Source organism: Melanaphis sacchari, unplaced genomic scaffold (genome assembly GCF_002803265.2).
Source record: "Melanaphis sacchari strain LSU unplaced genomic scaffold, SCAv2.0 Contig95_pilon_pilon, whole genome shotgun sequence".
Classification (NCBI taxonomy): Eukaryota; Metazoa; Arthropoda; class Insecta; order Hemiptera; family Aphididae; genus Melanaphis; species Melanaphis sacchari.
Window position 1 is genome coordinate 70,309 of NW_020271679.1, and position 22,589 is coordinate 92,897.

Here is a 22,589-nt window from a genome sequence, read left to right on the forward strand (position 1 = left end):
ATTACCACCCCAACTTTCATCAGCAAAACCACCACTGCCTAAAATGCCACCACCACCTCAACCATTACCACCCCAAGTTTCATCAACAAGACCACCACTGTTTACAATGCCACCACCACCTATAATGTCACCACCACCTCCACTACCACCCCCTCCACTATTATCACCCCAACTTTCATCAACAAGATTACCACTGCCTACAATGCCATCACCACCATCTTCTCCACTACCACCACCATCTTCACCACTACCACCAACACCTCCTCCACTATCACCATCACCTCCTTCATTATTACCACTACTTCCTCCACTACCACCCCCTTCAACAGCAACAAATCAAATGTTAATGCCACAAGATATTACTACTCAATTGCCACCACCACCCTTGCAACCGCCACCACCACCACCACCAACACTACTTTCTGGTTTTCCTTCGATATACCCTTATCTTCTACTTAAAAATACTGCTCAATCATATGCAAACTCTATGTTTTCTCAGCCTCCAAATATTAATTCTATAGTTCCTGGACAAAATAGCCCACATGAAACGATGGGTTCTATTCAGCTCATTGGTAAATCTGTTCCTCAGAGACAGCCTTATGGTGAAAATTACAATAAAAAAGAAAACAGACAAAAATATAATGATAGTCGTATACTTAATCGAGATGGTGTAATTGTTGGTGGTAGCTATGGTAATAGATCTCAACGTCGTGTAGATGGTGGTTCACATTACAGCAATGAAAGTGGTCCACCTTATATTGAAGGAGATAGTCAACGTTATTCAGATCCAGCTTATCTAAATTTCAGGGCAAATACACCAAATAAACGTGGTTTAAATACTAGAACTAATCAACCTCCACTTCCTCCACCTCGATACAAAAACAGACAAGTTCGATATCATCCATATCAAAGACGATAGTGTTGCCCTTTTAACATGTATAGTTAAGGGTAATTTAACACTTAACATAGACAAATATTTTTAAGATTTCATTTGTATTCTGTAACGAATGTGTTTTGATTATTGGAATTTAGGTATATTACACATTTATATCTAATAATTTATCCATTAACTTTTCTCATTGAGGATTTTGTCACTGGATGCCTCCCTCCTCACATTATATCATCTTGTAAATATTTTCCATGTAATATCTTATTTGCTTATAATACAAGTTACAGATTGTACATTTTCTATTTTAATAATAAAAAAAAAATAAACTATTTTCTCATTTTTATAGGATACTTCTGTTTTAGTTAACGACAGTAATTTAAGGGACTCAATTCTACAATTATTATTTTGTAAATAAGTTAAATTTATATAAATTTTTAATACCTTTACAGCTGGTATTTTTAAAATGTTTGTATTTATAGATAGTTTTTAAATAAAAGTGTCATCAATGGGTGGCTTCTTTCAACAAAAACCTCATGTCTCATTTACCTTACCTCATTTTCTTATTGTGTTTAATACTGATACAGATTGTTAATTACTTATAAAAAAAAAAAAAAGTGTTAAATGTATATTAACAAGCAATATTAGAAAAATGTCTTAAATCAAACTCATTGGGGAAATCTTCCTATATCAATGTTATTACCAGTCTGAAAGTACCTTAAGTGCTACAGTTAGGTATTTGCGTTTATAAACAAACATTTATATTTTACATAATTGATAACTGTATGATTAATTGACACTAAAAACAAAATGTTCTAATTAAGTTTTTTTGATAACTCGTAAAACCTTAAATGTTTTAGCTCAAGAGCTATCTGGAGCGTTGGACATTTTTCAACCTAAGACATTGCGACTAAAGCAAATTAATGTACCAGGTAAAATTCATAGGAATAATTTAAAATATTTATAGTTATATTTTAAATATTCATGTTGATTAAGTTCCAAAGGTTTGAATAACAATTTTTAATTGTACCATCATTCTAAAACCAATAAAGTTACTTTCAAAATTGTTTTAAATTTTCCAAGTGTTCTAATAAATTAAATTTTGGATATTTATGATCTGTTCATTAATAAAAAATTGTATGTTTTCTCTAATTGTCCATACTGGTCAAATATTGGAAGGAAAGGTTGTTTATTTGTGCTTAGTGCTAATCGTTTTAAAATATCAGTGCCACATGATTATATATATCTTTATGACATTAATATTAAACCAAATAAATGTCTACAAATAGTCAATTGTGAAGTTTTTCAAACTATGGTTTCAGCGTACGGTAAAATTTTTTGTTATCTTCAACCAGTTTTTGAAGGCCAAAACAACACAAGACATCTTATTGGAAATGATCAAATTGAATTAGAAGTATGTTGTTTTTATTTCTTTTAATTATATTATAATAGAGTTTAATTTTATTAATTTTTATACCAGATTACAATGGTTGTTGAAGGCAGAAATAGAATATTCCATATATATGTTAAATGGTTAACTCAAAAATCATTATATTTGCTTTAGAAAAAACATTAGATGGCTGCACAAAACAAATACTATTTAATGCAATTTTGGTTGGTTCGTCTTATTCTTTTAATTTTAAATTACAAATTAATGATTAAAGTTTGTTTATTAGGTATATTACTTTCCAATATTTTTGTTATAAATTTGTATCAATATAGGAGGAATTAATTTATTTCCATAAATTTGAATTTAAAGCAGGTACATAAACCATAAGAAAATTAAATTTTGATTACCAATCAAATCTTAATTGTCTGAATAAATGTTTTAGCTTAAAATAAAAACATTATCATAATGAAACAAGTCTTTATTCTGTATATTTATTTTTATATTAATAATTTATACATTATGTAATTTAATAATTTCTTTTATTCAGTTTTATTGTAGTTTTTTAATGTGTTTCATTATCAAAACTGAAATCTATAATAAATTCAATTAAAAATAAAATATATTTTTAAAAGGATATATGATATTGTAGTATTACAATTTAAAATGAAACATTTATACTTATGAATCAGTTACAAAAACAGTGCAATGAAAGTGACAATGGTAATTTATATTTAATACTCATTATTAGTTATGTTCTTTAACTGAAAAAAAACTTAAAAGGTTTAATTTTATACACTGTTAGATGGTACTACTAAATATAACAATAAAAATATATAGTTAGGACGCAGTGGTATAGTGGCGATTGCACGACTTTTCATAATATATTACAATTAACAACATTATATCATTAAAAAAGTATAAGCTTAAGTTTTACTAAGACTTCAAAAATATTTTGATTTAAAGTTTTAAAAATAAATGAGAGCAGCAATAGTAAACTTTTCACTCATTCTTTATGTAATTTTAATCGAATAAAACATACATACCTATTTACATTTTCAAAAAAATTAAAATTCTAAGTACGTAAATTATATTATATTATTAAACATTTGACATACATTACAATACATTTTTAATAAATGTTTATATTTAGTGTTTATATTAATATAGTAATATAAATCATAAATTGTTGTTTATATTAATTTTGTTTTAATTGAATTGATTAAGTCTAAACATGGATTTTTGTAAATTAATAATACCCACAAGAAAGTAGGGTCAGTGTCATAAATTAGTGTGAAATAAGTGAACATTTTATGGATAACATATAAATACTACTCGTGTTAATTTCTACACAATATTCATGAAAAATCCTTTAACTTATAAAGTTTTTGCCAATAATGGTAAATTTGTGAAAATTATAAATTATAATCATTTTTTCAGGCAGAATAAGTACTTTAATAAATTTGACTCGTTCTATTACAAGAATGAATTATGATATCAAAAATAAATTTTATTCCAAAAATTGATAGAATAGAAAATATATTGAACTATATGCATAAAAATAAAAATAATACTTAAAATTAAATAAATAACACATAGTCACAGGATGACTAAGGTGCTACAGTGTCTCTTGCTCTTAAATTTTATGAGTGTAAATTTTAATGAGAAAGGTATAATTCTCTAATTACGCCTGAAAAAATAATATTTATAAAAACTTAAAATAATTATAAAAAATGTATTAATAGTAACTCGAAGAGTAGTTGGTTAATTGATTTGAACAGACGTGTAATATATTATTTAGTACCTATTTACATTATTGTTATGTGTTTATATTATTTTATTATTTGACCTAAAATTATCTAATATTCTGTTGTATACCTATTACAAACAAGAATAATTACACGAATGTATTTTATTGTTAACACTCTAAATCGTCATATAGGTACATTATGAATTCATTACTCAATTTGAGTGAGGGACGAAATAAATATTCAATCACTCTTCAAATAGAAAATTATTTTAAAAAGTAATGTCATAGTTACAATAATTTTATTAATAGACACTGGATTTCAGGATTTAAGTTATTTTATACTGAGTGACTGGTCTTAAAAAGCACCGTTTGCGGATACGTCGTTTTGTTTCAGTGTTGTCCTTTCAGTGATCTGTAGATCTCTGTCCAGTGATTGAGGACAACGATGATCGTTACAGAAATGTAATCCGCAGTATCTTGTGTAAGTCATTCCGTCGACGGCCTCTGGTGTGTTCCCGGATGTGTGTTGTTCTCCGTATGGTAAAGGTCGTTGTTGTCCAGTGCAGTTAGACAATCCTCAATGCAAGGGGTCTGTACCCCCTTCCCACTCAAAAAAAAAAAAATTATTAAATACTTTAAAAATGTGTAAAATAACTATTTATTTTATATTTATTCCGTGTGTTCGCCAATTTAAGGAATTCTAAATTTCGTATAAATATACAAAAAGTAACCAATGATAGATAATTATAAATGGTTTTTATGTACTTCAATGGGTTTAAAAAATGTATTAATCATGAAAACTAAAATGGCTTTTATTCAGTCAGTCTTTAATTTAGAACCATAGTTGATACATCAAAAATCTTCAGTTACGGTCGAATGAACTGTGGTAGTGTATTTTTAGTAGGTGGGTAGTTACATACATTATAAATTATAATATTAACATTATTAACTAAAATATAAACAATATTAATAAGTAATAACACATAACACTAATAACATATGATATTATATTACATATTTTAATATAATTTAAAATACATAATATATAATAATATTATTTTGAACTTGTTTTTGTTAGAATTTGTTGAATTATTGTTATTTGAATGACATCGTTCGTGTTTTATGTTGAAATTGATTTTGTGCTGTATCAATTTACGTGATTTCTCTCAGTGACGTGGACCCAAGGTAATAAAAATGTTGTATTTATCGATAGGAAATATTATTATGTTCATTTTGGTGTTTCGACTGATTACTGAGTTGACAAAAATTAGAACAGTTTTGTTAATAATTGCAAAAATATTGCAGTATATTTAAATGTATTTTATGTATAACTAATTGTTTTTATACATGTCTTAGTACTAATTTTTTATGGTTAACATTGTGATACTGTGGGAGGTACAATAACGCCATTGTTAATACTGATACTCTGTTGTTTGCCACTTCAGCAATTGTATTAATTTTCGCATGGAAAGAGTTGTTTTAAATCAATTTTAATTTTAAATCGGATTTTAAATTTACATTCAAGTTAGTGTTAATATCCAGTATTTATAGTTGATAAGCGGTTGTCAGATTTTTAGCTATTTTATACAAAGGTTTTTGTAATTTTACGTTGGCAACGTCGGCTATGTAAAAAAAAAACTTTTCACACGAACTTTGATTTTGGTGATATCTCGTTGTTATCAAAATCGGGAAATAAGTATTAAGTATATTAGTCTTAGTAAATACTCGTTTTCGCGCATGCGATCGTTTGGCCGTGTAATTTCATACGCCTACGCTAAGCAACACGGTCATTGGAAGCTAAGCCTTCTTATTGCCGCAGATAACGCCACTTCGACACAGTTTTTAAACGGCTTCATTAAAGACGAATGCGAATATCACTATTTCACGTTCACCGTTCGTCCGCGCAGGGTACCTACTCGTTTCTACAGGTAATCATTGTGTAACCATTCTCAAATTGTTTAATACAACTCGGAGAACTATTGTTAGGAAATGGTGTGGTTTAGTACCCACTATCCATGTTCGTTTTTAAATTATTTTTGCAATAAACAAGATATTGAATCTATTAGTGTTGAAAATGTTCATGTTATTTACATTTGAAGTCTCCCCAAAAACATCGATTCCCGAAATCTACTGTTGCAACATAAAAACTTCTAAGAACTGATTTTTTTTTTTTATTTATACATTTTTAGTTTTAAAATATCAACTTACTATAAGCCAACAACCAAGCATTATTGTAGTGTTAACTGGCCATATCATTATCTATTTATGTGTACTATATATATATATATACTATATGTATTTCTATTCATAAGGTATCATAGTAATACGACAATTTTATATTGCATTCGATTGTGTCAGATCAATGCGGCGATACACCATGTGTATCCAGAGTGTAACATAAAACCTGTAAATTAAATAACTTATTCTAACTTTTCATTTTATTTTTTTTATTTATAAGTCATAGACGTTTGTGCTACAAGTACAGTATTTTTTGCAAATTTTAAAATACCAATATTTTTTAGGAGTAAATTAATTTGAAATATAATTACTTTTTTTATGATATTATTTTTGGAAATTTTCAGGCATGAGTTTAATTATTAAATTATTAATTATATATTTATATTTTTCATATGTTTTGAATGTATTAATTTTTCATTTTTGTTTGTCTGGTCTTTTTGTTATACTCTGTATGCTATCATTTCTATTAGTTTTAATACATTCAAGTTTAAAAATATTACAAGTATTATTAACAGGCTCACACTTAAGTGCCAATTAAAATGTTTTAATCATAAAGTAATGATATACACCGTATTAAATAAGAAGTTGGTTAAATGTGATAAAATAAAAAAGTTAAAATAGAAATATTGAGGATTAATTATTGTTTGGGTCAGAGCATAGATTTAAATATGTATTTTTAAATTCATTGAATGTAATAGTTAAGTATAATAGAAATGTTTAGCTAACAATTATAATTCAACATGGTTTAATGAATTTAGTCTCAAATTTGAATATGATTAAGGTTAGAAAAACCAAGTTTTTATATAAAAATAATAATAATAGGCTTTTACAATAGTCTATCAAACTTTTTCATTATTATACATAATTATATTGGAAGATAATGACTAGGTTTTTATTATTAAAACATTAACAGAAAAATTTAGAATTAGGTATGTTATATCTTTAAAATATAAAGATGATTCTATATTATTTATTTTTATTTAATCATAACTATAAATGTACCTAATAAAAAATTATTATTTTTTTTTTTTTTTTTAGATGTTAAGAGTTATTTTTTTAGTGAAGAGATTATGCTGCTTTTAATCAAAATATCAGAAGAACAAGATCTGAACTAATTAATCAGGCAATTAAATTGTTAAGGTGTACAGTACACAATAAGACCTCAACGTTGCAGAATTAAAATCAAAAATAGTTGAATTATTTCAGTCTATACAACCAAATTTGCATAGTAATTTGAAGCCCTGTTTTACTCAAATTTAACCAAATCAGAGATTGTCAGTCATTTACTTACCCTAAAAAAAATATGAACCAACCACCGCACTTCTCTTTACAATCAACACACATCAACTTATTCCATTCTCTAAATGATTACAAGTTTAAAAAACTGCCATTTTTTGAAATTATTGAAGAAATTATTGGGTTAACTCCTCTAAATAGCCTGGGTAACCAATGTACATTAAAAAATCCACCTAAAGGTATAAATTTATTTATTATCACTCTTTTTGAGTTAATTATATTTATTAATAATATTTTATTTTAGGTTTAAAAGAATTTGTATTTACATTCAAGATGTCTGCAGAGCAAATAAACCTGTTATCTTTAAATCGTGATATTTCAAACTCAAAACAAGAATGTCTCTATCAATGTCAAATTAGAATTTGTCAAATAGAACCCGGGTGTTTTGAGGTCTCAGATTTTTTTCCCAATCGACTCTATGTTCGAGTTGGAGATCAACCTTGTCCATTGCCACCTATTCCTTTAAAAAAACGACCTGAATTTAGACGACCTGCAAGCCCTATTGATTGTACTTGTCAACTGAATTTAAGTCCTGATGTTTCAAATCTGATCAAAATTAATTGGACTCCTGATGGAAAAAAATATGCCATTACAATATGCATTGTAAAAAAAATAAGTGCAGATATTTTAATCAAAAATCTTCAAGATAAAGAGGCAAAGAGTTCACAGGATACAAAAAATGAGATTGTTGATAAATTAATCAATTCTGATCCAGATTTTTCCATCACATCAAATCATTTTTCTTTGTTATGTCCAATGAGTAGAACTAGAATGAAGATACCTGCAAAATCGATCAATTGTGATCATATAAAATGTTTTGATGCAGATACATTCATTAGAATGAACGAGAAAAAATCAACATGGCTTTGCCCAATTTGTAATGCATCTTGTTCATACAATGAAATAAAAATTGAAAGTTATTTTATGGAAATCGTGACAAGTCCTAGACTTGAAGACGGTGACCAAGAAATTATAATTTGTGCTGACGGATCATGGGAGAGAGTTTTGAAAATAAAAAAGAATAACACACATGTCTCTAAAGAAGTAAAATCAATTGAACTTATGGATTCGGATAGCGACGATGAAAAACGTAAAGAGTCTAAAGTACAGCCTGTTAGTTTTGTTAATTTAAATAGTGGCAATGAAAAATTGATTAAGTCGGAAAAAGAACCTAATTCAGGAGTTTCATATCAGAAATCTAAGACTTTGAAATCAAATTTTCTAATCGATTTGACATCAGACGAGGAGGACGAACCATCAAAAAAAATTAAACTGGGAAATTATTCTCGAGCAGTTGATACTAAACAGTCAATTACTACAGTTGATTTGCAAAAAGTTCAGCCACAACAAGTTATCAGTTCTAAACAAGAAATAATTGAATTTTCGTCCACTTCTTCAAGTCCAACTACAACTGAAGCCTTGTAATTATTTTTATATTTCGTTTTATTATTTTTAATGTTTTGTTTTATTATGTTTATACTTTACTTATTTTTTTTTCTTTATTATTATTATTATTGTAAGCAAATTAATATTGAGATGTACAAACTATCAAAATGATGATAGCGTAGAACTAATAGTTTTTCGTAAAACAAAAAAAAAAACTGAATTACAAATTATTAATTTATAAACTATTAGTACGATTGATATTGAATGTAATAATAACATAGTGTTCTTTAATAACATACATTATATTATTTATTTTATGTGTTTTGGCAGGGTATAGATAGCAATATTATTCTTTCAATAACAAATGTTTTGGTAACCGTATAAACACTGCTAAATATTTTTTTACAGCATATTTATCCAAACCTTAAGTAATGTTCACAACTTTTCATTTAAAAATTCTAATTGTAGATTATAGGACTTCATATTTTAACTTTTAGCAATATATAATAGGTCTTAAATGTTAACGAATATGGCTCTTTACTTCCAGTATCATTACACATGTCATTAAAATTAAATTAAATAATTTTTGACTAGTATTTATAACTTCAATAGCACTTCCAGTGCATGATAGATAGCATAGTCTTAAATATGTAGATCAATAATTATTTTATAAGATATATAGGATATTCCTAATAAAAAAATATTGATTTTATTAATTTAAGTATTTGTGATATTCTGTCAATTGCCAATTGATAGGAATTTTAAAATAACACTAAAGGTTTACTAAAAATATCTTTTTATTAAATACTTGAAGTTTATTTTTCAATTTTGCATATCATTTAAATTCTTGAAGTTTTTGAATATATATTTTAAAATAGTGATTGATCATTTTTAGATTTAGTAGTATTATATATTTCTAATTTTCTAATAAGAAAAAACTAAAAATATTCCATTTTATTATTATCTTAAACATTTAAAAAAAATATTACTATTAATTGTTTACAAGCATAGACAATTGTACAAAACATAAAATCATTTTTGTAAGTTTATATTTGTGACATAATCACAGCTCACCTATGAAAATGTCAGTACGACAGTCGACAAGTAAGTACTATTTGATTGTGCAAAACATTTTAATAAATTATATGTTTCATGCATTTATAAATTTATTCATGAAGTTTTAATATCTATAGTACATTATTTTAAATTTTAAATTATATTTAATATTTTTTCCACATAGATCTGTGAAAAAATTATCATTAATCATATTTTTAATGGATTTAAAGAATATTTAATTATTATTGCATATTTTAACATTTTTAAATACCTACATGTTTGAGTGAAATTATGGTCATTAAAATCAGATCACTACTAAGTATTTATATCAAATTATTTAATAAATATTTCTAAAAAAAATAACCGAATTGTCAGATTAATGTATATCATATTAATTTTTTTACATGCAATATATGTCTATACTTGATTTAATTTTATTTAAGTTTATTTAAAAGTTAATTTATATAATTTTAAATTGATAAATGATAATTTCATATACAAAAGACACACTACACTACTGGATAGTAGATACGTGAAAAAAGGATACAGTATAACGGGGTTATAATGTAATAGGTAGCTAATAAAAATCATCAATATAGGTAGGTTATATTGAATATGAAAATATTAGTTTAATTATAATATTAATTATGATGAACCTTTAGAACAGTCGAGGTTAAAATTGAGAGGCAGCACCAAGATTTTTTTCTAGGTAGGGCCAATGGAAGATCAACTATTAAAAGGTAAGGCCACAAAAAAATGAGATTTAAACAAAAAAATATAAAATATTTATAAAAAATACGCGATTTGAAAAAAAAATATATAATTTTTAAAAGTTATATGATATAATCTAGAAGTATATCAATCTAAATTACGTACAGACTGTACCGTGAACAAAATACAAGTACCATTATTATTTTCTGGTTATAAAAAATGAATGAATTATTATGTCTAAAGTTAGGTCAGTGGTAGGGCTAGGCATTTTCAGCTAGGGACATGGCCCTATCATCTGGCTCGTCCTTGGCACCGCCACTGTAAAACTTAAATGGTAAAAATAATACATAGATTTATTTTAAAGAAATTTTAAGTTAGTATTTAGACAAAATTACACATAATCTAAACAATAAATAGCGACATTGATTTTTTTGTTGTAGTTCAAAAATATCAGGTACTCACGGAGATATAAAACTTTTACGCAAGTAGGTAACCATATAATATCATCATACTTTATACACACAAAGATATTTTTAAATGTAATGATTTCGGAGAAATATTAATGGGTCTCATAAATGTGTGTTTCCTTATCAAAAGCTAACTACCGTTTTTAATTATAACAATACGTGTCGACAATAATCACGATTTTCATTCTGAAGAAATATTATAGGAATCACCATAGTGCGTACGAGGGATTGATCGAGCCACGTTTTTAATTTTTGTAACGTAGACTGCAATAGTTTTAGTTAACATTTTCGAAAATTTGCAAAATTTCAAACCAAAATATTTAATCAACTAAATACAGTTATAAAAATGTACCTCGATCGATCGGTCGTACACGCTGTGAAATATGAAAATATTTTTCCCGAATACAAATTGAGGTAATCGTTGCGATGTAATGTTGAAATTAGAATTATTTGTTTGAACGAAAAATAAACATTTTTTTCGCGATCTCAAAAATTATTATCTGACGTGTATCGGTGTGCGTACAATATATCTCCGTATCGTTATCGCAAATATAAAATATTATCACATCGTCGCGCCGTAGCGTTACTAGAAAAATCAGATAACACGTCTGTACTTAAAATTTAATGTATAATAATATATTAAAATTATATTTAGATTTCGGTATAATATATTTACTTGGATACCTAGGTAGATAATATAATTATACTACTAAATTATTACTTTATGACTTCTGCTGTCGAATGTTTACTTGTTAGTAATGTTAACATTATGATTAGGGCTCGGAAGTTGTAGGAATTGCATATTGTTCTGTGTGCTCTCAATTTATAGCAAACCAAGTTAGAAATCTAATCTGTACAATGGAGAATTGAAAAATTGAAAATTGAATTCCATATTTTATCAATTTTAGCTAAAAAAGTGCATATTTCATATGTTTCTAAAAAAATTGATGTTTTTCTTTTTTAATCTGTAGGTACCTATATGTGTATTACAATTAATATTGAATATAAAACTCAAAATTTTCAATGAAAGTATTTATCGTAATTAAAAAAAAAATATTTTTAATTATATTTTTAACTCAATAATATGTCAAAATATCAACCAGTTATAATTTTTTTCAGTTACATATATACAGATTTTATATATGTATATAATTATTTTATTAATTTATTAACAATATCTGATGTATTTTTTTTTTTTTTGAATTTAGAATATTTTTTTTGCATAATTGTCATAATTTTAACGCATATTTTATAATTTTTTGTGCATATTTTGCCTTTTTAGCTCCTACAACTTCGGAGCTCTAATTATGATTAATGATTATTCAACTGCTAACAATCGTTCGGTCAAGTTCGCATATTATCGAAATATCTTAATATTTATCCAAGGTACTTATGCAGCAAAATTCAAAATTTCACAATTCAAAAGAAAGAAAAAAACACAAAGGATTTACAATTATAATTTCGGACGTATCGTTTCTTGAAGAGTACTGGTCTTGAAAATATTGTCAGAAGTCTTTTATACGATACACAAATAATGCACAGTCTTTATAGATTATGGACGTGACAATGAGCTTGTCACTAAACAATAGTTAGAAAAGATTTTGAACAAGTCTCTATTTGTGTGACTATGGTATTTTTATAAAGAATATGTAGAACATTTCTAAAAAACATTTATATTTGCTGTGTACACTCCAAAACTCCAAAAAGGGAATACAATCTGAAACAATCCTTTTCGATAAATAATTTCGGAAGGAATAAAATGTTCCCAAAATTATAAACAAATTTTTTACGACTGTCTACTGCCTGAGCAGTGCCGAAGCCGCAAAAAGCGAGTGTGCCGCGAACACGGGCCCCAAGGCTTATATGAATTAGGGGGGGGCAGCCTGGAGTAAACACTACAAAGTACAAACGCACAACTCGATTACTCACAGAGAAATTTTTTTTTAAAGTTGAAACATAAGTGTAGTAAGTACTAATTGCCTATACTAATATTAGATAATATTATGGTGTTAAAATAGGACTGTAGGTAGAATCATGTATGTGTTATGTCAAGAATAATAGGAATTGACGAATGAATATTCACGTTTCCAGGTACAATCGATTTTATTTTTCCATAAAATCAAATTTTATCTCGTCGATTCGTCGTCGTTTGTCGTCTTGTACTCTAGTCGGAAGAACGGACTGACCAACAACGACGACGGTTGGCGGCATGCCACACATTATAAATTATAACATGGTAATACATTATTACTTAGAATAATACGACGACCACAACTAATTAGCTGTTTAGTGTTTACTGTTTGAGAGCCTATCTTTATAAACGCTTAATACTTTGGTTGGTGGTACCTGGTATTAATATATTATTTATTATATGATAAATATTTTATTATTTTTATGCTTATTACGTCTTTTAATGAGCAATGAAGTTCTTAATATAATCAGTGATAGTCAATTAGTTAGTGTTCAGTGCACACACCTAGTATCTATGGTTTAATGTCTATAAAATAAATTCGGTGATGTATGACATGAACCATTAACGTTCTTTCTTATTTTATTCGGTGATTGTACTGTAACCAATATTAAGTAATAACGATGTGAAATTTGATTTAATTATTTTTATAACTAGTCACTTCTGCATCTGCAGAAAGGTCGTTTTCAAAACTATAGGTAACTAATACAAATTATCTACGTAATATTATGTCACACAGTAGATTATCAAGCTTGGCTACGTTAAATATTTAAAGGCACCAAACTGTTGAAATAGATGTACACGATAAGTTAAAAAAAAAAAAATTGTTGAAAAGTAATAATATGTACTTTATCAATTAGGTATATACTTAATATACTTATTACTGAACAATAAATTATCACCTGTATCGCCATTTTATTTCGAAAAACTACATGGTATTGTAAGTACACACTGTAATAGCATTATTAAATCGCACACATTAAATAAGTACACCAGTAAAATATTTTGGATAGTGATGGACATAATCGAATGATTAGTAATTTTATTTAGATATTTTCATAATCGAGAGAATTTCTCGAAAAATCATTCGACGTTAAAATTGTTTATTGGTTTGATAAAAATAATCGACTATTTTTACTAATACTAATTGAGAGAATCGAAAAAAATACTCGAAATATTCAAGTATGGACAACGAATATACGTCTTATATCGTATAGTAAATAAATAATCTAATTTGTTTATTTTCATTTGTCGGTGCAACATTACTGATTACTTATTTACCTATAAACGTTTAAATACAAAATTTATTACGTACATAAATAAAATAAAGTTTTTATTCAAGAGATGAAAATGTTAAAAGGCCTTGAGGAAATTTATTTTCTTGCCCTGAATTTTTTTCCTACCCGCTCCTAGTATAGCAGATAATAGTAATAAGTACTAATATTGTTAAATAATATTAAGTACCTACTTATAAGATTTCAATAATAAAAGGCGTTATATGCCTATGTGTGGTTTAAAAAAGTAACAAGTATAAATATTATTTACACATTTTTTATGTTTGCTGAACGAGTAATTATAACCAACGACTGATTTAATGATTTTATTAATTTAACAAAACGTAGAAAATAAATGAAAAAATAATAATTATCAAAAACAAGTGGAACGTGGACAAAACTGTTGATATTCCCGAAATGCCAGGTGCCAGGTTAATTGCGTGGGAATGTGAACATTTTTAATCTTTAAACGGACGTACTTTCTCGCCAATCAATGGTACCGACGTCTCAAACGTCATATGTTCAAACGCTATTTGATCGTTTCATGAAAGACCCCCAAAAAAAATTATTACAACATCCGAGGACGTATCGCAGAGATTTGCTCGATATAGAAATGTATTAAACGTTCGCACAAAAGCAGCTATGACCGGTCCAGTAATCCAATAGAATTCAATTATGGTTTTGTAACATTTAGTGGGACCGAGGGCGTTGAAGCTGCGCTTGCCAATACACCAATCTAGTTGATAAATGGCAACCGGGTTAACGTTCACCGACCCAAACGTTGGTGACGATATGAAATATTACCCATTCTTCCTAAGTTTTACAAAAAAAATAATTATTATTTATTGTTATTATTATAACATTTACTTTAAACAATAATAAAAATTAAGTTTTTACTATTGTTTTTATTTATACAACATGGACGACGTTTTGCGAATCATCTTATTTACAAGTTAGTAATTTCTTATCATTCCGACTAACGTGTTAATTTTTTTTCAATATGTCAATAATTTTTTTTTTATATTTATTGTTGGTTGAAAAATTATTTTTTTAATGCAAATTAATATACGTTGAACTATACATCGTTCAACAGCCCTAATACATTTTAGTTTTTAATTATGTAACATGACGTTTATAATATAAAAGGCCTCCTCCCTAATAAATATCCAAAATTCGAACCTGCTAGAGTTAAAAAGAGTATAAACGACCCCATAAAAGTTGTAATATTGTGCGGATGTAAGTTTTAACCTAACCAGTAATCATCTCTTCAGACAAAAAAAAATGAAAAATCGGGCAACGTGGTGACACTCGAGAAGGTATTTTGAACAACTCAGTGAAAAAAATTTGAAAAATGTTAAATAGTGTCGTCACAAAACGAAAAAAAAAACCTGTTCTTTCATATACATAATAATAAGGATTAAAATATATTTTATACGTTAAAATAGGAAATGTGTAGGCGTAGACATGTTTACATCACGTAGGTACCTCTACACCCATCATAACAGACGCATTACATATATATATTGTGTAATGTGTATACAATCATTAGAAATATATGTAAATATTATTATTATTATTTTTGTTTTATTTATAATTTAGCTACTACTGCTATTTATCACTTGATAAAATCAAGTAAAATTTTGAGAAAGCACAAATTACACACGAGAGAAGCCAAGTAATTCAGTTATTTTAAAAAGTCCAAAATAATTGTATTGAACGAGAATGACATAGCGAATGTTCATCTCTCGCCGAACCAAACCAACTGTATATAATATTATATTAAGATACGTCTAGGTTCTATATATAGCTACACGTACGGCGAAATACGATCATTTACCACCCCGCAATAGACGTCCTATATTTTATACTCACGCGTAGTTCACAGGTTGAATATATGTTTTACGCGGCATTTTAAATCTCTTTCGGCCGTCCGCGTTAACAGGCGTGTAGCGACTAACTATTGGCCGAGTAGAACACGTACAGGAACCAGACCGAGGTGGCGTCTAGACAGTCGGCCGGTGCCAGAGGCCGTCTGGCCAAAGGCGTCTGAGACACAAGAATATCTGAAGCGGTGCAACGACCAACCCGATGGTGCTCGTCGAACTGGAAGCTAACTTCTCGGTAGAGACGGCGCCGCACGCCAGGGCTACCCAGCCGGAGACGGCGCTGTTTCGCGCGCAGGTGAACTCTGTAAGTCCCGAGACAGACGGCGCGTTTGATACGTACCTAGATATAATGAAAAAATATGAACGGCTGCGGACCCGTGACGACGAAAGCAACGAGTCCAAGAATGAAATAGCCTATTCAAAAACCTACTCCTGATCACTGATCTTACTGCCGCCGCCGCCGCCACCACCACCCACTACCCAATTCTCTCCCATGCCGCCGCCGTATTCAGCGCTCTTTATCAGCTATCAGCGTTATTATACGATGTTATTCCAAAATATATGGCAGCACAATCTTATAAAATATCATTGGAATGCTATACATTATTAATGATTTTAAATGTTTAATAATATATAATGTCTTGACCGTGTACTATACCTCACATGTATTCACACGTTTAACAAATCACATTCTCAAGCACTATACATGTCAAGTCTTTTATCGAATGTTCATCCGCATTTCCATAAACATGGGTTGTATTTTATTGCGGGTGTTTAACGATATGACACCTTTTTGAGTCATCAGGATGCCACAGACTATAATAATATAACGGTATCTATCGCTAAGGGTAGGTCTTTTATTGAAAGAACTGTCTGTTCTACAACACATCCATATCCGTGCGCACTTTTACACTTACCGCATAAACTGTGCAGATATTGTTTATTCCTGATAAAAATAAAAATAATATAGTCATTAAATTTAAACATTCTATATCTTATCCCGTGGTTATACCAACGAACAATCCATTATAGAATCAAGTCACATGACTTGGTTTATAAGATTTATTTGCCTATGACGCAAATCAACATTTTAAAAAATTTACCTTTAACCCTTTCAGACCTGAGTTGTTTTTTTTTTTAGTACATTTTTAATTAACAGTAATAATGTAAAACAGCAATATTTATCATTAGATAGCCATTAGATTACCACTTTTATTCATGTCTTTTTCTTTAAGTTTTTTTTTTTCTCAGTTTAATATTAACAAATACACGAGTAATACATTTGTCATTACAACTTTACTATAAGCCGTTTGGAGTTAAAACGTTTTGATAATATGCTTTCGACACGTCCAGACGATATTGGCAGTGCCATCTACTGTCTTGTTCTTGTTATTTTTAATTATCTGTACGCATCGCGAAAGACTAAGTCTCCGTAAGATAGCGTTAAACATACATTAAATTTTTAAAGTAAATATTTTTAAGATTTCGTAGATATAAACTTTTAATTTTTAAAAACATTTTGAATATGATAGAACAACACTATACATGTCTGTATTATGTATTTTTATGCGAGTTATAATTATTGTTTATTCTTATTTTTCTGTCAACAGAAGCCACAATAAAGGTACATAAAGCACGTACAACAATAGTAACAACAATGATACGTATTATAATCTCATCTCATACAATTTTATAACTTGAAGGAAATAAATCGTTTATTTATTATTTATGTTATGTTTTGAAGCATTAGAACGAATGAAGCTACTTCAAAGGAAAACTTTAAATTACGATAGATGTTTATATTTCTACTGTGCAGGTACCTACTCGTTTTTATGTTGTACACATTTTATATTGAATTCAAAAGTTCAATCTGAAACCGTGGTCTATACCAATTTTATCAAATGACATAATTGTTTTGTTTCGAATTCGAACCATTCATTACACTATAGTGTATGATATTTTAACTATCTCATGATACAAAGTCGTTTATTTTGTAATGATTTATATATTCGATAATACGATAAAAAATATAACTTCTTTTCTGATCTTCTAAATATTAATGATATTTATTATTGAAATAGAACAAGATATTATAGAATAAATACATTGTAATCGCTGATGATATAGTTAAATTATTTGGATTTCACTTCTACATGTTTATACAATAGTAGGTAGTAAAAGTTTATGTCTAGTAATTATTATATGATTTATTTACGGTTTGAATTTGGGTAAGAATAGGTTGAAAATATACGGTTTTAAAGTTTAAGTAATAGACTTTATAACTTTGAATTACAAATTATAATATTAATTTTTTCTAACTTGATAATCTTAAATAAATCATGGAGTTAGATCGACTTTATAGACAATTCAACATCATCAGGTTCTTATATGATTATAATCAAGTTATAATTTATAGAAATATTATAAATTGAATAAAAGAAAAACGTGAACGAGCTAGTGTTTATAACTACAAATCGCGTTCGTGGAACGATTAAACGTGATTGTAAGATCTGAGTTTAGTCCGTTGTGTACCATTTTAATGTCTCAGTGTCTTAAAACCATCTGTAGAACAATAATACACTTCAGCCGTTGTTTTCAACTATGTATTTACAATTGACTTTGATCGTAATATGTTGTAATAATGTTGCTTAAAATCTATGGTTATTATATATATAATACTTATAATTGTATATTTATCGTACGTTTTAAAATAAAACATTTTTTACTCGATATCTGAATGTAATTCATATATTTATTTATATCATACATTTGTAAACAAATTGTCCATAATAACATTGAATCAAAACGAAATGCAATAAAAAATTCGCAAGAACACCATAAACGTAAAAGTATTACGTAGGTAACTGAAGTTTGAACTTGAACTGTTGAATGTCTAAAAAAACTGAAATCGAGGACGTAGTAACGGTGTCTATTAAAAATGTTTGTTGTGATTTGAAAATAAAAAAAGAAACAAAAAGCAGACAAGAAGTGATATTAAAAACACGATATGAGATATAGGTATACTCAAGTTAGATTAAAAATTTGCGCATTCGGGTACCATATTGTTGTACACTAGGTGTTAAGCGGATTTATTAAATTTGAACTCAATGATAGGTCATATCACTCATATCTATACATAGAATTGTACACGAAAAACGATTTTGAGCGTGAGCTATTTCAAATTATATTATAATATAGATAATATAGGTATGCATATCATTAAGCATATTTCATGATGAGATAATTTGATATTGCCGTTAAAGTAATTTATATCTTATTAGTGTTACAGTAGGACGATAAAACTTTTGCTGAAGACGTTGAATTTATTATATTAATGTAGTAGTCACATATTATTCGAAAATCGACGATTCGAAAAACTCCATGAATCGAATTAAACGCTAAGTCCTCCGAGAAAACCTCTATAATTAGAAGAAAATACATGTAACTTCTATAATTCGAATTTCCTTAGACGCGATTATATGTAAGTTCATATAAAGATTATGTATAATCTATTTGACGTAGGTAGGTACTCGTAATGAAACTAATAACGACGGTGGTTAAATAGTATCATAGTTTATAAAGTTTATCGTACCTTATACCTACCTAATCTAAACTTTTGTCAGGATTACGTCAATGTTTTGAGCAATCTGAAATGAACGAAAAAAGATGCGATACAATTTTCAAAGCTATCAGTAAATTAGACAACACTATGGATCAAATTGTGGCCAGAAATTTATCACAAAAAAAAAAAAAAAAAACAAAACAGATTTCTTAAACATGTAAAATATAAAAATATAGTAAATAAATGTCAATTAATAATTGTAAAATATAATAATATGTGTGTACGTATAATAAATGTAATATGTATGAACATACAATCATTTTTTACATCTCTTTAATTCGAATTAATTTTTTTTCCCTCGATTATTCGAACACTCGGTAAATCGAAAACCTTCATAAAGCGATTTAACACCTGTATCATACATATTTACTTTTTTATAATTTATAACAATAGGTATTGTTGTATCGTGCGAGGAGTGTAAATGGAAAAGATGTGCTACACATGAGTGCTAAAAGCATACTGATTTTATTGTATCGAAAATATTGAATGGCCAAATACGATAACTATATAATAATTATTATAGATAACCGTTATTGTAACAAGTATTATGGCTATGTAACAGGTATAGATTTATATAATATTATTATATTGTTATTAACTTTTGAGACAAATAGATAATATTACCTTACCATAAAACAGTGTGAATTAAGTCCATAGTATTAATAGCTACAATAGCATAAAATTAATCTATACATTTTGGAAATTATATGACATACGTATAATAAAATCTATTACATCAAATTTAAAAGTATAAAAAATAATTAACATTATTAATTGCATTGTTTAAATACATACATTTTTTCCAAATTTGAATTTTAAATTTCCATAGAAAAATCGTGGTTATTTGGATTCTATATGTGAAATCCTTTTTTAATTTTGTATTAAATTGTCAATCCTTAGCTATAAAAATTGATTATTTTATACATTTTTAACTAAAAAAAAACAATTTTAAAATGTTAAAATGATTCGGTAAAAATTCCAAAATCTACAATTATTCGTTATTTTTTATTATTATAAAGTATCATATACCGTTTTAAGAAAAGTTAATTTAAGGGTGTACGAATTTGAACTTCAAATGCTTTTTGGTAACTTTTTTTTGATTATTAGTAAAAAAATGAATGAAGAATTATGTGTTAAGTTTTTAAATCTTAGATATAAAAATAAAATAATACATATTATTATCTCTAATTATACTACAATATGAACATTTTTAAGACATTATAAAATTTGCCAAACATAAAGAGCCCATGGCTAAACTAATCAAATATATATTGCATGAAAACTCGTTATAAACATAAATATTTTTGTGTTTACTTAAATTTGAAATAACAAGTCATAGGTACTTTTATAAAATATTAATAACATTTGTATTTTTTCATAAAAAGGACTAAGCGGTTGCAATAGTTAGCGAACAAGCCGAAGAAAATTAAAAATGTTCATTGTATATACTAAAATTTTTGGTTAAGAATCATAGCAATCGAATATAATCAAATCGTCACTACCGTCAACATTAACACGTTGACTGCGTATGTCTTTTCACAGTTCTCGCCCAGTGCGTATGTTACTTTTTTCGTCAAATCTAATTTTGGTACTAAGAAAATAGTTTTTAAATGTGTTCAATAACACTATTAACCATTTTTTTTCAACTTTTAGCTTTTGAACTTTCATGACGCCAATTGGCGTCGTTAGCGCCACTGAACTTTTTTTTCAACAGTTTGCATGGACGCCAAATGGCGTCTTAGTTATTTTCGTTGATTTTTTTTAGAAATTCAATGGAAGTATATATACATAATTAAATAAAAAATATACAAGTATTACGAAAATCATTAATAATATTATTATTATCTGAAAATTAAAAATTAAAAAAAATTAAATTTATTGCGTATGAAACGGATATAAAAAAAAATATGAATAATATTAATTATATAGTTTTGTGGAAACTAAAAATTTAAAAAAATACAATTTATTGTGAATGAAATTTTTTAAAACATGTTGTAATACACAAACTTGGTTTTTTTGGGCAAGCGTCACAGTAGTATGTAGTATCTTTTCTGAAACCATTTTTGTAGAACAGCTGACATCTTTTCCGCAAATTTCTCCCATTTTCACCCATTCCATGCGTTGATGGTATATGTTTTTCGATACTTAATGATTTTGAAGGTACTTCCGGTTTAGGTAATATTTTACTTAGAACTATTATTCGAAATTCATATAAACTTAATGTTTTACCAATATTATTTTGATTATATAAATTGTACGAGTTCAAGAGTAGCATTTGTATAATATGTATAGGTAGGTACCTAGCTTTTTGTACCACCTGATAGTTTTTCTTGTGAAAGGGTAATAGCTATTCATCTGGTCCTGTCTGTCGATTCCGCTCATAAACTTGTTATAATGTTTAATTTGTGATGGGTTAATGCTTGGAAGTATGATGAATAAAGCAAGTGATTATCAAGAAGAAAATGGATCTTTAGTGTTTTTATTAAAACCTACCAAAAAAGACGCGTACCCAATTAAGTGGATTTATCATAGTGCATCACAACCTACATTAAAAGAATGAATAATAATTTAGAAGCATAAAAGAGAAATAACAATCAGTACTTTAGTATACTCCTTACGTCTCATATGTATATTATGCTATTAACGTTAAAATCGTTTATA

General features: G+C 27.5%; 3 protein-coding genes across 4 annotated transcripts in view; all 3 read left to right on the forward strand.

Moving 5' to 3' along the window:
• The window catches only part of LOC112603091 (cyclin-K-like), a 4,145-nt gene extending 3,137 nt beyond the window's left edge, over nt 1–1,008 (forward strand). Inside the window, exon 8 of the mRNA XM_025351513.1 lies at nt 273–1,008. Within this exon, the coding sequence (XP_025207298.1) occupies nt 273–919 (647 nt within the window). The 3' untranslated portion in view covers nt 920–1,008. The remainder of the gene's footprint in view (nt 1–272) is intronic.
• A 386-nt stretch (nt 1,009–1,394) lies between these two features.
• On the forward strand, nt 1,395–2,450 carry LOC112603093. Its single transcript, XM_025351516.1, has 4 exons — nt 1,395–1,476; nt 1,711–1,818; nt 2,209–2,300; nt 2,367–2,450. The coding sequence occupies exons 1-4, from the start codon at nt 1,395–1,397 to the stop codon at nt 2,448–2,450; spliced, it is 366 nt and encodes a 121-aa protein (XP_025207301.1).
• A 2,680-nt stretch (nt 2,451–5,130) lies between these two features.
• On the forward strand, nt 5,131–9,038 carry LOC112603089 (E3 SUMO-protein ligase PIAS1-like). Of its 2 annotated transcripts, none has more exons than XM_025351511.1 (3): nt 5,131–5,208; nt 7,300–7,736; nt 7,802–9,038. In XM_025351511.1, exons 2-3 carry the CDS (start codon nt 7,565–7,567, stop codon nt 8,980–8,982), a joined length of 1,353 nt encoding a protein of 450 aa, XP_025207296.1. In that variant the 5' UTR covers nt 5,131–5,208; nt 7,300–7,564; the 3' UTR covers nt 8,983–9,038. The 2 variants fall into 2 exon arrangements, with proteins under 2 accessions (XP_025207296.1, XP_025207295.1); XM_025351510.1 differs by lacking the exon at nt 5,131–5,208 and adding an exon at nt 5,748–5,951.
• Nucleotides 9,039–22,589: the final 13,551 nt, after the last annotated feature.